This window comes from Acipenser ruthenus, chromosome 15 (genome assembly GCF_902713425.1).
Source record: "Acipenser ruthenus chromosome 15, fAciRut3.2 maternal haplotype, whole genome shotgun sequence".
Taxonomy (NCBI): Eukaryota; Metazoa; Chordata; class Actinopteri; order Acipenseriformes; family Acipenseridae; genus Acipenser; species Acipenser ruthenus.
In genome coordinates, this window is record NC_081203.1 from 31,349,358 (window position 1) to 31,363,360 (window position 14,003).

General features: G+C 36.7%; 1 protein-coding gene across 2 annotated transcripts; it reads right to left on the minus strand.

Moving 5' to 3' along the window:
* Window positions 1-785: 785 nt before the first annotated feature.
* Window positions 786-13,933, minus strand: LOC117421919 (dihydrolipoyllysine-residue succinyltransferase component of 2-oxoglutarate dehydrogenase complex, mitochondrial). Of its 2 annotated transcripts, XM_058987896.1 has the most exons (16): window positions 13,761-13,933; window positions 11,177-11,213; window positions 10,835-10,868; window positions 10,508-10,556; window positions 10,244-10,305; window positions 9,996-10,070; window positions 9,356-9,411; window positions 8,691-8,799; window positions 7,020-7,178; window positions 6,705-6,784; window positions 5,936-6,033; window positions 4,009-4,139; window positions 2,805-2,878; window positions 2,343-2,426; window positions 2,031-2,198; window positions 786-1,682 (listed from the first exon to the last, which is right to left on the minus strand). In XM_058987896.1, exons 1-16 carry the CDS (start codon window positions 13,802-13,804, stop codon window positions 1,548-1,550), a joined length of 1,395 nt encoding a protein of 464 aa, XP_058843879.1. In that variant the 5' UTR covers window positions 13,805-13,933; the 3' UTR covers window positions 786-1,547. The 2 variants fall into 2 exon arrangements, with proteins under 2 accessions (XP_058843879.1, XP_058843880.1); XM_058987897.1 differs by lacking the exons at window positions 11,177-11,213; window positions 13,761-13,933 and adding an exon at window positions 12,856-13,011.
* Window positions 13,934-14,003: the final 70 nt, after the last annotated feature.

Below are 14,003 nucleotides of genomic sequence, written 5' to 3' on the forward strand. Positions count from 1 at the left end.
TTGGATTACTGCTAAGGTTTCTCTACAACTTGGTAGCATATGGGTCTTTGACATTACAATACAGTTTGTTTCTCCTTTCTGCCTATAAATGTTGAATTAATATCTTCACGGTGCATGCTGCAGACTCGTGTATATACTAAAAATGTGTATTAAATGTTCCACCCTACCCAGAATACTGTTGGAAAGCATACATTCTTCCAACCCATCCTTTAGGGAAACATGAATGTATTGTTAAAACTTATTAGCTTTATCCAAATTATTTTGCTTAATATATTGTATATCATATGTCCAAGGTAGCATCTGATAATACTATCCAAGTCCAACTTGCTAGGGAAGTAGGCTGTTACTAGCAACTGCAGCACATGTTTTCATTAAACATTGAAGGAAATGACAGGCACATTTCTAATAATAGTTTGAGTTATTTACTCATTCCATAACTATATACTTCACACACGAGAGAATACCCTGAAAAGCCATTACCAAAACTAACATTTCTGTTGGGTATATTTTTCCTGTAAATGAATCAACAGGTCACAAAGATTAATATACTGGAATATATTGGATAGGGAAATGATAGAATTCTATTCAGAGATACCATATAGCATATATAATCAAGAGTGGCCAATTGCTGTAACTGTGCATTTGTGTTTCAACTTTTGCCAAGAGCCTTAGAGGAAAGTGAAAACTGAATTGTATACCTACCTGAGTGTGACGATAACTGATAATGACATTTTTATACCAATTTAATAAAATTGTTATACCACCCAAAAACAAAAAACAAATACTTTCATTAGAGGTTTCCTGTGTTTTAATGTTTAAAATCATTTTCTTTAAATAGTTACAAGTTCAGTATACAGAATAGTGTATCTGATCCCAAGGTGGTCAACAAAGCTGATCTCAAACCTGCTGAAAGATGCACTACCCACTTGAGTGTATTTTATACTGATGTAAACACATATTTAAATATGTCTAAGCTTAAGAAAAAAATATATCTCCCTCTTAAACGATCAAAAATAAGCAATACCAGTAGATGGGATTCTGGCTTACACTTTTTCTGTTACCATATAGACCACAGTATTTATAGACAAACAATTGAGTGCATTTTATAGACAGCCTACACATACGGTTTTAGACAAACTCCAGGGTATACATAAATGTTTTTTGTGCAATGCAATTAATTTGATAACATCTGTTTGGGAGCATATATTTTTTTCTGAAATTCCAATAATTTCTCACAAGGAATTGTAAGATGGGATCAAATCTATGAATATCTAAAATAAAAAGTTTCTAAATATATCTCATCATTCACACTAGTAAGGAATCTGATCTACTGAAAACCCAGCCTGTGATACATTATCATTCCACCTTTATGCTGGTAGAATCCCTGCAGGATTCTAGTTTGCCCCCTTCCAGGGGAAGCAATCAGATTCAGCTTTTCTTTTTAAACAGATTTATGAAACGCGTAGTAATAAACAGGGGTATATACCATCTCATCTGTAGAGAAGACTTATTAAATAGAATGGTTTAAAACGTGCTTGTGTGCTGCATTACAGGTCAAGGAGCAGCACTCGGGGGTCCTCCACTACAGACTTGACCTTGCGCAGGAAGGTCACGGCTTCTCTGCCGTCAATCAGCCGATGGTCGTAGGTGAGAGCAACATACATCATGGGCCGCACTTCAACCTGGAAAAGAAACAAAACCAATTAGCAATTAAATCAGTAGTGTCCTTCATTAATGAAGAAACAAAACCAAAACATTTGTATAATTCAATACATTTTACCTAAAAGTTCTAACTGAATACAAACAAACCCTAGAGGTTACATAACTTCTTCCCTCCCCTTGAAAACAATTTCAGTTTCAAATGTGGCAAACTGTAGCCGTTAAATAAAGATTACGATGTTGCATACGTCATATTGACATTAACTGCAATGTATACACATTAATAGAAGCCACTAAGAATGAAGAAGGTAGACATTTATCAAAAGCTTATTCAAAGCCGTCTGATTATGAATTTATTCATACAAGCTCACCTTGCCACCAATAGCAACAGGTTTGTCAAAGATCCCATGCATGCCCAGGATAGCAGACTGTGGTGGGTTAATGATAGGTGTACCGAACAGAGATCCAAAAACACCTCCGTTGCTGATTGTGAAGGTCCCACCATCCATATCTTCTACTGCCAACTCATTTTTACGAGCCTAGAAATAAATAACAGATTTAAAATCCATTATGTCCTAAGCAAAACAAGTAGGGAAAAAAAGGTATACATTTGTGCTTGTTTCACCAATAAATAAACATAACCTGTGTTAGATTCAACAGTGAGTTATCAATTTTGCTTGTACCTTTTCTCCAAGCTCGTTGATTGTTCTTTCAATGTCAGTAAAGTTCATCATCTCAACGCCCCGGATTACTGGAACCACAAGGCCCTGCCATCAAATGCAAAAAACAGAAATATTCAATTGTCCAATTTTACCCACACAAACATTATCCACACAAACATGAGTGACCTCTGCATTTCTGGAAGGATACATGGCTATTCTGGATACAATACAGAGTTCAGTACTGAGGCTGACAATGAAGAAATGCATAAAAAAATCAAAATCAGATGCTACAGCACTAACAGCAGCACATCACAATAAGTTATTCAATAAAATCATGTTCTACAGTGACACTAGTTGGTGCAGTAGGCCACTTCAGCATGGCCTCATGTGAATGTACGACATGGGAAGTGAAAACTCTTTGATTCAGAAGGTTATAGGGGCGGCAACTACATATCACATGGTCAGAAAAACACAAAAATGTACCTTTGGCGTCGACACAGCCACACTAATATCAACGTAATCCCTGTATATTATTTCTTTGGTAGTGTCGTCAATAACTAAAAGAGAAAAGAATAATAAAAAGTGCTTTTCAAAGACATGCCAAGAATGCATTTGCAAGCCTGTAACTGAATAAAACTGAATGTACATTATGTGCAGCAAGCGGGATCTGTTGGGGTCTAAGTGCATGAATGAGAATGTCTCTGAAGAAAAAATAAAATTGGGCATTTCTGGGTTAAATGAAAACAACATGGCTGTTTATATATTTGAAACATTGAGTATTTTCACATGTGGTAAACTAGGTGCCCACACAGTGTTTCATACCAAACTTTAACATGCAAATGGCAATCTCTAAAGCTTTAAACCACAGGTATGTATGCTGTAGATATATTTACGCATTCAGAAGCTGGCTGCGAAGATGAAATGATCTTTTCACCTATTTTCTGTGGGCTCTTAAAGTAGAACGGAGTAGCTTATGGAAGGTTTTTGTGGCCGACAAAAAAAAAAAAAAAGTTTGGCTTTTGGGCTCTTCAGAATTGAATGCTTAAAATCTACTCAAATGTAAAACCACAATAGCTTGCACGGACTCACAGCATTCAGTCTTCTTAACCATATGCTTTTGAAAAAGGTCGCTGGCTTAACATCTTTTAATTATCAAAATCATTTAGTTTAGTGCTACAATGATTACACTAAGTATTGAAATCTAACTTGCATTTAAACACTGTGTATATTAAATCAACGGATAAACATTAGAAAGGCTCTGTTTTCAAAACCTCCCAGCTATATTATTATTTCCAAGTAATATGGTTATAATTAAACAACACAGTATAAGTCAGTACTGTGCATGGAATACAATCTGGTATTTCTAGTTGTTTAATTACACTCCAGTACAGTTTATGTGTTTCAGTTACAATACACATTATTTTTTTTCTTACAAATTGTCTTTGCATTGCCATCTATTATCGAGATACATTTAGATAACGCATGGAGATTAAGACCAGTCCAGGGCTCCATGCAGAGAGCAAGATAATTAACCTAGCCTTCCTGGAAGAGTAAGGTGTACTGGGAGTAACATACATGGAATGGGATTTTTGGCTTGAAGTGAAAATGGATGCATGAAAAAGGTAGCTGTAAAATAACTTCTGTGGTTAGTGTTACGAGAAACAGCAAATAGTGCTGGCACTCTTACCAGCATTGACGACAGGTTGGTCTTGCAGAGCGAATGCAGCAGCTTTCACAAACGCAGACATGAAGCCAAGCTTAATGCTGTGTTTCTTAAGAAAAGCATCTTTGTGTTTGCTTCTCATTTCTTGGATATTACTGTGGATAGGAATATGCATTTGTAAAGCCTGCAGCTGGTTATAACAGACTTGAATTAGTTATGGAAATTGAGACAATATTTATTTGTAAACATATATTCAAACCCTACCCCTCCTGATTTATACTCTGCATTCCTTCAAATCTTTATTAAATCTCATGTAGCCCATACACAAGCATGAACTACATTCTGCAGGTATTTCAGCTTCTTGGTATCTTGAACATAAATCATAAAACGTTCTTATATTATCACACCTTACTTAATCACAACAACTTGAAGTTTTTTTTAAACGTTTACAACACTGAACAGTTTAACAGTAGAATGTTCGAAGCAATTTACCATTTTAAAAAGCTTCATTAATTCATATGAACCCTTTCATGCATGAAATATTGCTTTATTCCAATTGCTTTACATGGGGCAGAGTTGTTGTATTTTTTTTTCTGTCTCCATATGACTTCACCATGGCTGAAAGGGTTAAACACATTTGTATTTATTTTAAAAATAGTTTGTATGTATTATCCCAATATAATAATAAAATACTGTACAGTACTACTCAATACAGACAATTCCTGTAGGCAAGACATCCATTTGTTCTTTTCTCAGATAAAACAGCCCTTTATCTGTGTTTTTGCCTGTTACTTTATTTTATTTTTTTAATTGTTTGTTTTCCTGCCTGTAACCTTATTTAATTCTAGGATTACTTCCCCTAATGACATTACCACCTCCCAAGACACAGGACCTCCGAGAAAGGAGAGAAGAAGCGATAAAAATCTTCAATTTTAAAAACCATCCAAATCTTATTGCCTTGTCATAAAAGCCTATTCCATTTCAACATGCTTCTCATTCATCAGGTTATTCCCAGAGGAGATTTTCAGATGCCCTGGCATTTGAACCTGTCTCCTTCCTTAGTCTCCAGAATAACGCTATCCTTGCGAGTCTTTCTCCATCCAATCAATTCAAATGAAATTACAACACATAACAACACCCCAAACAGCTGTAAGATGACACCTTCATTAGCTCTTGAAAGAAATGTTCAAAGTGTTGTCTCCTGAGCAGGAAAAACACAGCATTTCCACGTAAATTAATAAAGCTAGTTTTACCAATCTTATCTTTGTTTTACAGGCATTAGGTACAAAATATTTACATTTTTGTTGTTAAAGAAGGTATAGGATTTCACAAACAGAGCTAAAGGCTTTTCATATTGATTTATGGACAGTTTGGCTTTTAGCTAATCCATAACCATTTATAAGAGCACTGTTTAAAATCTATTAATATCATAACTGCCTGTAAATGTCACTATTAACAAAAAAAACACTTTTGGAAAATCACAAAAATAAACCATCGCTAATGTAAATCGCACCTTACTTGTTTAGCTAACAGAACCTCTTTAGATATGGAAAAGCAGATTTGTCAGAGAATCATTTTATGTTACAAATCAGTCATGTGGGGGACATCCCATTTAAACCAGGGTATTCTACACACTGCAGGATTCTCTCATGTTAATGTTCAAGATGAAACACAGGTATATAGAATTTGTAACAGGCAACATGAGATCTGTTATAGTGTATTGATATGCATCTACAGTACACATACATACATACTGTATTAGGGTCTACACCTCAACGATCTAAACAGTGGCAGATCTTAATCTTGCTGCCTTCATTTATAAGCCTGTTCTTTAAAAGAGACCCCCATCATGTTGTTTCTTCATTTTTTACACATTTGCAAGCACACAGTTACACAAGTAGAAAGAAAATGCACTCATTTGGAAAGACCTTGGCTACCAGATGATTCTCACCTCATATCAACCTCATTAAAAGTGGTCAGCATTGCGCAGGTATTTTGCGCTTCCTTGAGTCTCTGAGCAATCCTCAGTCTCATTCGATTCATTTTCACCTGAAACATATTTTTCATTAGTAAACTTGCAAACAGGACACATTACACACATTTTCCTCCCATCATATGTGGTCTGTACAGAAAAAAAGAAACCCACCATTCTTTTAATAATAATGTAGGGGCGCTTCATTTACAGGAAGTATAGAACACTCATCCCTTCTAAATAAGACGATTCTATTAACTGCTAGTCTTGCGCCTCTTGTAGAAAAACAACTGTTAAATGAAAGGGGTGGAGGGGAGTACAACCACAAAAGCTGATCATCTCAGATTAAAATCACTGTGTGGTTAGTTCATTTTTTTTCCTCCTGTGCATGCCAGTCTCTTCTTAGACAAAAAATATAAGTTCAGCTTGCTCAAACACTGACCATGAAATATATGACCACTAAAACGTGCAATTTTAGATTCATAGCCATCAACTATCCTGTTTGAAGTCATCAAACATTAAAAATAACGCTGAGGCTTTTATTCATCCTGGTGTAATTCTTATTTTTGTATATTTAGCATTTGTTATATTGTGTTTTTTGTAGACGTAAGAGTATCCATACTGTACTTAACAGTGCACAAAATAAGCAATCCCTTGTATCTGTCTATCTACACTGAATAGAGTAACAAATCTGCATCATAATCTTCTATCTAGTGTTGTCTAAACTAAGATTCACAGTTCACCTTACCCTGTGCTCAGATCTGGATCCTTTCACTGATGAGTCAGCTGGGGGAGGTGGGGGAGCTGCTGTGGGTTTAACTGCCGATACTATAGAGGGAAAACATTTTCAGATAAAAATTACTATCAATTCTGCGTGTGTAATGGTCTTAACCACAAGCATCAATTTTTCTTCTTTAGCTATTTTTTATATGACTTTCAAAATATATTAGCTTTACCTTGTATGTGTTACATATATAAAAGTTTTAGGAATGCATTACTCATAGGGGTGGAACACTGGACTTGACTCTGAAAAAGTAGTTGTACAGAAGACCGAGTCGCTCACCAGGTTTAGATGTCATGGCCTGCCCCAGTACTGGTGGGACGGGGGGCATGGAGGTGGGGATGGGTCCAGCAGATGGGGGTGGAGCCGCCGCTGCAACGGGCTCTTCTTTAGGAGCGGCAGGTTGGGGGGCATCTGCTGGTTTGGCTTTGGCAGCGCCAGCTAAAGAAAAGAAAGAAAACTCACAAGTCAGCTCTTCAACATGCACTTTTCCTGATCATGTGGTTGATAATGAGATGTGAGAAGAGCAGTTCATCTTCACACAAACACCCCACAGCAGTGGTGGGGAACTGAAATGAATGAAAGGGCCGCATACGTGGTCCCAACAACATTTCCAAATGCCAGAAACCGCCAATTAAAATGCATAAAGAAATAATCAAAAATACATTCACTGACTAAAATATAAGCAAAGTTACCATTTCAATTAAATAACAAATGTAATGAATAGTAATAAGTGTGCAGTCCCTACCATTAATGTGACTTTTCCACCAGCTTTATTAAGTCAGGCATAAGGCTGGTGCAAGCACATGGAGATTTCCATCAGTCAGTCTGTTGCTAGTTTTTCTCTTATTTATTACACTTATTTATTTCACTGCAGTAAAGTATTGCACAAATTCAACCTACTAACAACAACTATCTCCTAGCAACAGGCCTTGCAGCAACCCATCACGCAGCAGTCACACTCCCGGTGAGACTTGACTATTCAGAAGTGTACTGTTTTAAAGATAACCAATGCTTTTCTAAAGTGTCTTCAAGGTTTAACCTTACAAAACCATTGCTTTTTTGGGTTAATGAATTTAAATAAGAATTAATAAATATTTGCAAAATATAGTGAACATCTTATTTTTGTGATATTATTGTTTGAAATGCCTTGTAAAATAAGGGCCTGGGTAAAGGAAAGACACCACTTTGTGTGACATTGTAATTTAATAAATCTGACCGGTACATGCACAAGAAAGCAGAATGTCATAACTTCATTTCCACCAAAAAAGTTAAGAAAACATATAGTCCAGGATATTTTTTGTGTTACTGTGTGTGATTGATTAAAAAGGAGATTGCAGGAGTGGTGCTCTTGTAGTTATGTTTTTATGATTTCTGATTACCACTGTTCATAATACGCTCCGTGTGCTGACAAGCGTGTGTTTTAAAATCTTGAATACATTTTATTTCATTTATTTTTCACAGTGGTTTGATATAGTAACGTTACACTTTCTGAATCACATAGCTAAAGAGAGACCCGTCCCTTCCGGACTTTTTTTTCAATTCTACTGCATAAATTATCCTGGGACTTTGGCAGAAACACATGACTGGGAGCATTTTCTTCCACTGAAAAGTTACCATCAACAGCTTGTTTCTCTGCAGAGATCTGTTCTATAGCACTACAGAGTACAGGGCTCTATATTACAATGCCAACTATATGTTTTTTACAGTATAAGCTTAGAGTAGTATAAAGCTTGGCAAAGTGGCGAGGGCCATTATTGCACCCCTAGCGGGCCGCAGGTTACCCACCACTGCCCTACAATGACATTTTATATTCAAGTAGAGTGCCCCCTATGGAACCCAAGGGTATTTACTTTGTCTTGTTTTAACAACCACAGATGCAACCTATTCAAAACCAAAAATAATATTCAAAAAATGAAAAAGCTAAAGAAAAGATAAAGCCAGAAAGCTTACCCCCTTTCCTAAGTTTGAAGAGTGGAGTTCCCCCTTCCACTTTCTCACCATCTGGGACTAGGAGAGCTTCAATCACACCAGCAGCGGGCGAGGGAACTTGCACTGATGTCTGAATAAAGACACAAGCCCATTAATGACATATAAAATCAAGACTTTTTACAGGCTGTAGATGATAAGGCTGCCAAGCATCTTAGCATACTTGAAACCACTACTGTACAGTCAGAAATCCTTCAAACCAATAAAGAGATCAAGGAAAACTCACTTAAATATACATAAAACTTATTACTCTTGTGTACCGGCCCCACAGCTGGAACAAGAAAAAAGAAAAAGAAATATTGCTACCAAGACAAACAGGTCCTATTATATGTTAATTATGATTACATATTAACAACATTTTAGAAGAAATGTCACCATATCCTCGCTGTTAGAAGACATGCAAACTGACCACTAAAACCAGAATGAATGACCCCATTTTTTGTGGTTTTGCATCTAAGATCTTACCACAGTGACCTCATGAACAATGTAAACCTACATTTGCGAATTTAACTTGGGGCCTCCAAGGTTCATATTCTCCCTTTCCCCTGCTGTTCTTACAGTAAGTGTCTTTATTTTCCTAGTCGATAGTGATCAATCATATCCAAGTCTAGAAAGCAAAATGTTCGTACCTTGTCAGTCTCAATTTCACACACCACTTCATCCTCAGCAACTGTGTCTCCCACAGCTAGAACAAAATAAATACAAAATGCATGTTAAAAAAAAAAATTCTCCCAAAGGCCCAGGTTATAGGCAACAGCATCACAGTACTGCCTGCATCATCACTCAGAAAATGAAAAAATAATCAACCATCTATGATAAAGTTTGTGTTTAAAGTTACCATGGTTTAAGTTTTCCATTGCAGCAAACCAAACTGACATAGGGAGAGTGTCAGTAGAGGTTTAGTTATATTAATCCATAGCATAGCACAATCTTTTTTATTTTTTTTTATTTTAAATGATCCCAGTGCTTAACCTCACCTGGTAAAACATTCCATGTATTCATTGCTTGCATGAACGTGCTTCATTCCTCTGTGACAAACTTCAAACAGTAATTTGGCTTTACCTTACGGATAGCAGAGGTAACCAGAACACACTATTCCAAGAACTTTAACAAGAGCGGGTGTACATAGCTAGGGTCATTCTATCCCAGTTATTTCTTCCAGGTTCTATCTATGTCTTAATCTATTAACCATTTAATGACAACCTGGCGTGACTTGGACCCGCAGTTGTGCTCCCCTGAGCTAGATGCATTATGTAATTTAAGGCATACCTTTCTCCCACCTGACATCTCCCTCTGAGACTGACTCTGCAAATGCAGGGGTATTTACTGTGACCACTTCATTGTCTGTATAAAACAACAAAAAAAGAGGGTTAACACAGAACACTGTCGATCGGAGTAAGGAAATGCAGTGTAAGGATTCAAAATGGAATGTTGTCACTAAAGCTAATAGTATAGTAATCCTTGGTTAACAGAAGTAATTCATTAAATAATGTACCAGATTATTGAGAAATACTTACTACAGACTGCAGAGGTCTTGAAATACCTGATGGGGAAGACACTGGATCTGGTGTCGCAATCCCTGAAACAGACGATTGACAACATGATTACTATGAATAATGATATATAAAAAAAAAAAAAACTATTATTCTTTGAATTTACACACTTGTTTTCTGTTTTGTGGTTAGTAGATACAACTTGACTCATAAAATGTATTTTAAATAGATTAACATATCCTGTCAACTTGACCAGTATAGCACAAATTTAAAAAATATAACACTCACGGAAACTGTCTGCTGTTCTTGTAAGCTAGCCGATGGCAAGCAGAAAGGCCTGCAATACAAAAACGTGTAACGAACACATTTTTCTTATGAAAATAAAGATATCCTATTAATAGCAAACTTAATTAATCAGTTATTTGTAGAGAGCACTTAACTGCTTGAAAGCCCTTTATTTCATCAGAGGGTGTTACGTGCTTGAAAACCTTTCATGAATCATTCATCTGGAATCTGTTATTTTACACAGATCCTGTACTTAAAAAAAAAAAAAAAAATCAGGCAGCACTGACCAGTCTGCATGCAATCTCCAAGAATGTAAGCATCTTAACTCACCTGAAACAGTCCGCCTTCCTAAGACATTATTACCCTGTAGGAAGAAACAGCAAACATTTAGAACTTAGTATTCAGACATCCTGCTCAATATAATCAGTTGCACAGTTCTCCCTAAACTCCATGATTCCACTGTGATATTTTCCTGTTTTGTTGTTCAATTAAAATTCAAGTCATAGGAGACAACCCCTAATCCCATCAGTGCCTCAGAAAAAAAAGAAGACTCAAAAACTAGTATTCAAATTTGAAACGTCCTTCATTTAAAACACATGTCGCCATGGGTAATAATGAGAGTGCTGAATTTATATATATATAAAAAAAAAAAAAAAAAAAAGAAATCCCTACCTCTGTAATGTTTACTAAAAGCAATACCGAGATGATTCTGGAAAGAAAAGTACACACTTAAGTCAAAGACTTTCGTATGAGTACAGCCCAATAGGAAAACATTTATGAAACCTGCAGAAGCTTGCCACGCTTATTAGGTTCTTATCAGCTACTATTAAATATTAGGCCACAATTAATTAGCTCAAACTTGATAGGAGTTACTGTTCTTAGATGAAAAACAACACCACAGTATGTGCACTATGCACTATACGGTGCAATAATTATATCCAGGACAGTACTGAATTCAGTGTAACTGCATTCATACATGTGGTTTTCAGATGCAATCAGAAGAGACAAAGAAGATTGGAAATTAATTATAACAATGGTGATGGTCTGCTGAAAAAGGGGGAACACTGCAGCGCTGAATAAATCTATCAATACATCTCTCAAAACTATGAATACATTAATTCTCTGATGTTCAAAAATTTACAACTGTATTTATGTTATGAAAAAAACAAAAAAAAGTGTGTGGTATCATTACACATTTAATTTAAGTACCAAACTACAAGTGTTACACAACTTTTGACAGATTACAATTTGTGCATATTCCAGTACAAGTTCCTATATGCTGTGGGCTGCTCTGCCTGAAGTAATTCACGCCCACCAATCATTCACAGGGCTAGTTTTACAAGGACAGCTGTTGTGTACAGGTCCCAGGCTAAAGGGTTCATTTTCTGAACTCTAAAGAGCAAGATAAGGTGTACGTCTGCAAAACTAATGCATCTTAGTCAGAAGTTAAAAGACACCGACATGCATTATGGTTGTTTGGTTGTTTGTTGCATGTCAGTGATTTTGGCATATGAACCTGTCAAACTACTACAAGTGACAACTGAAAATCCAAACTAATTTAAACTGGTTAAAATCCACTCCAATCTGACATTTTAACTTACTCTTTCAAGGATCTGGGTGGTAACATACTTACTATACAAATAAGGCAAATACTGGAAACTGTTATCCCCTTCACAGGTGCTTGTGAGACTTTCACTTGCATAGTTATAGTAACGGCTCTGCATGGAGCCTTTACATTTAACCTAACCCCCTTTTTTTTTTTAAACAGATCAACCACATGTTAACGTTTCTGGGTAAAATCATTACCAACCTGTAACAAATCAATAACTGGGGTAGACCACACCGCTTGCACAGATATAGTTTACTGTGCTTGCTTATACTACGGAATTTGGTATAGGCAAGTTAAAATAATGAACGCAGAAAAATACTTCTGGAGCACTGTAAGGACTCGGATCACTGCGTACAGAGACGTGGAATAATGACATTGCCATATATATATATATGGATAAATAATTTTTCAGTTCACAAAATATTATATTTTTCAAGAACTTCTGATGACCTCACACACAGTACTTGTTTGACCGACAGTTGTTGTCTCCGACACAGACCTGCTCCACCATTGGATCGCCTGTGTTTCACAGCTGAGGTGACTCTCGTTGTCAGCTGTTGTGACCTTCTGTGTCGTTGGGGAATTTACCCCAGAACCCCACAAACTGAGTGTCATTCTGTCCTTGGGTATTGGTGAGGCCTACCCGCGGCCTACTCAACTATGTGCTTTACTTCCAAAACCCAGACTAGCCCTGCCCCGAGCTGCCTGCCTCCCGAGTGCTTTCCGTCTTGACAGTCCTTACCTGGCTGATAGCGGAGAAGGAGCGACCGAGAGTCCGGGAAAGGCACCGGGACTGAGATAACATGGTGTTAAAGACAACAGCAGCAGCAGCAGCAGATCAACCGAGACACACACAGACCGAACTGTCAAGAAACCGACGGGGGCGGGAACAATCAGGAATAAACCAACACCGTCATGTACAAGAGGGGAGAACCCCGTCGGCTCGTACCAAAAAGCCAACAAAAAACAGGGGGTTACAGATGCGTTTGCTATTTTATTTATTCAAGCAAAAATACAGACAGAAAAACTTCAGTGATCGCGCTTTATGCAATGAACACGTTTCAAGAAATACTTTATTTAAAAACATTATTTAAGACCCACTTGCAGTAAATGCTGTCATCACTGGTAAAATGCATGTACTTTGGAAACTGAATAGCCTTCAATAAAAAGATAATTACAAGGATTTTAACTCATTAGGCACATATAATTACAGAACATTCGATTTTGTAGTCATGACTACGAGATTCAGAAATAGTCGATTTGGAAAAAATAATTACTTCCTTTTTACTGCAGAAATTTGTATTTAATGAAAAAGATCATTGACTGAATCTTACAAATGACATTATTTCAAATAAGCGCTGCTGTGTAACCCACATTTATTTGAAATATTCTGGTTAATTGTGTATTGTGGATGTTAAGTAAAATGATCGCAATCACTCTAATAGAGGCCATGCTTAGATAGTGAAACGCGATTAAGTTTTGATTTGGTAGATGATTTAAAAAAAAAAAAAAAAAAAAAATTGTATTTAAGATAATTCCTAAATAATTCCTAAATCGATCAAATCTGTTTTCGGAAATAGCGCTGTCCCGCACCTTTTTCAAATCAAACCTAGTTACTTGCAAGTCGGAGGCGGTGTAATAAATTACCTCCAACAGTCGAACACAGGCTGGGGGGAGTCAACTACAGCCATGCCTTCTGTAACAAAACCTCAGCATGCCCATCCAATTCAGACGGCCACTCTTTTTGAGCCTACCTGAAAAGGTATAATAAACCAGCAAGCAGACTATTTTCTGATAACAATCTAATTTACATATCTGGATTTCGATTGGATCGCCGTGGCCAATCCCCTTTACCTTTTATGGCACGGGGGGTCTTTATGACATCAGGGA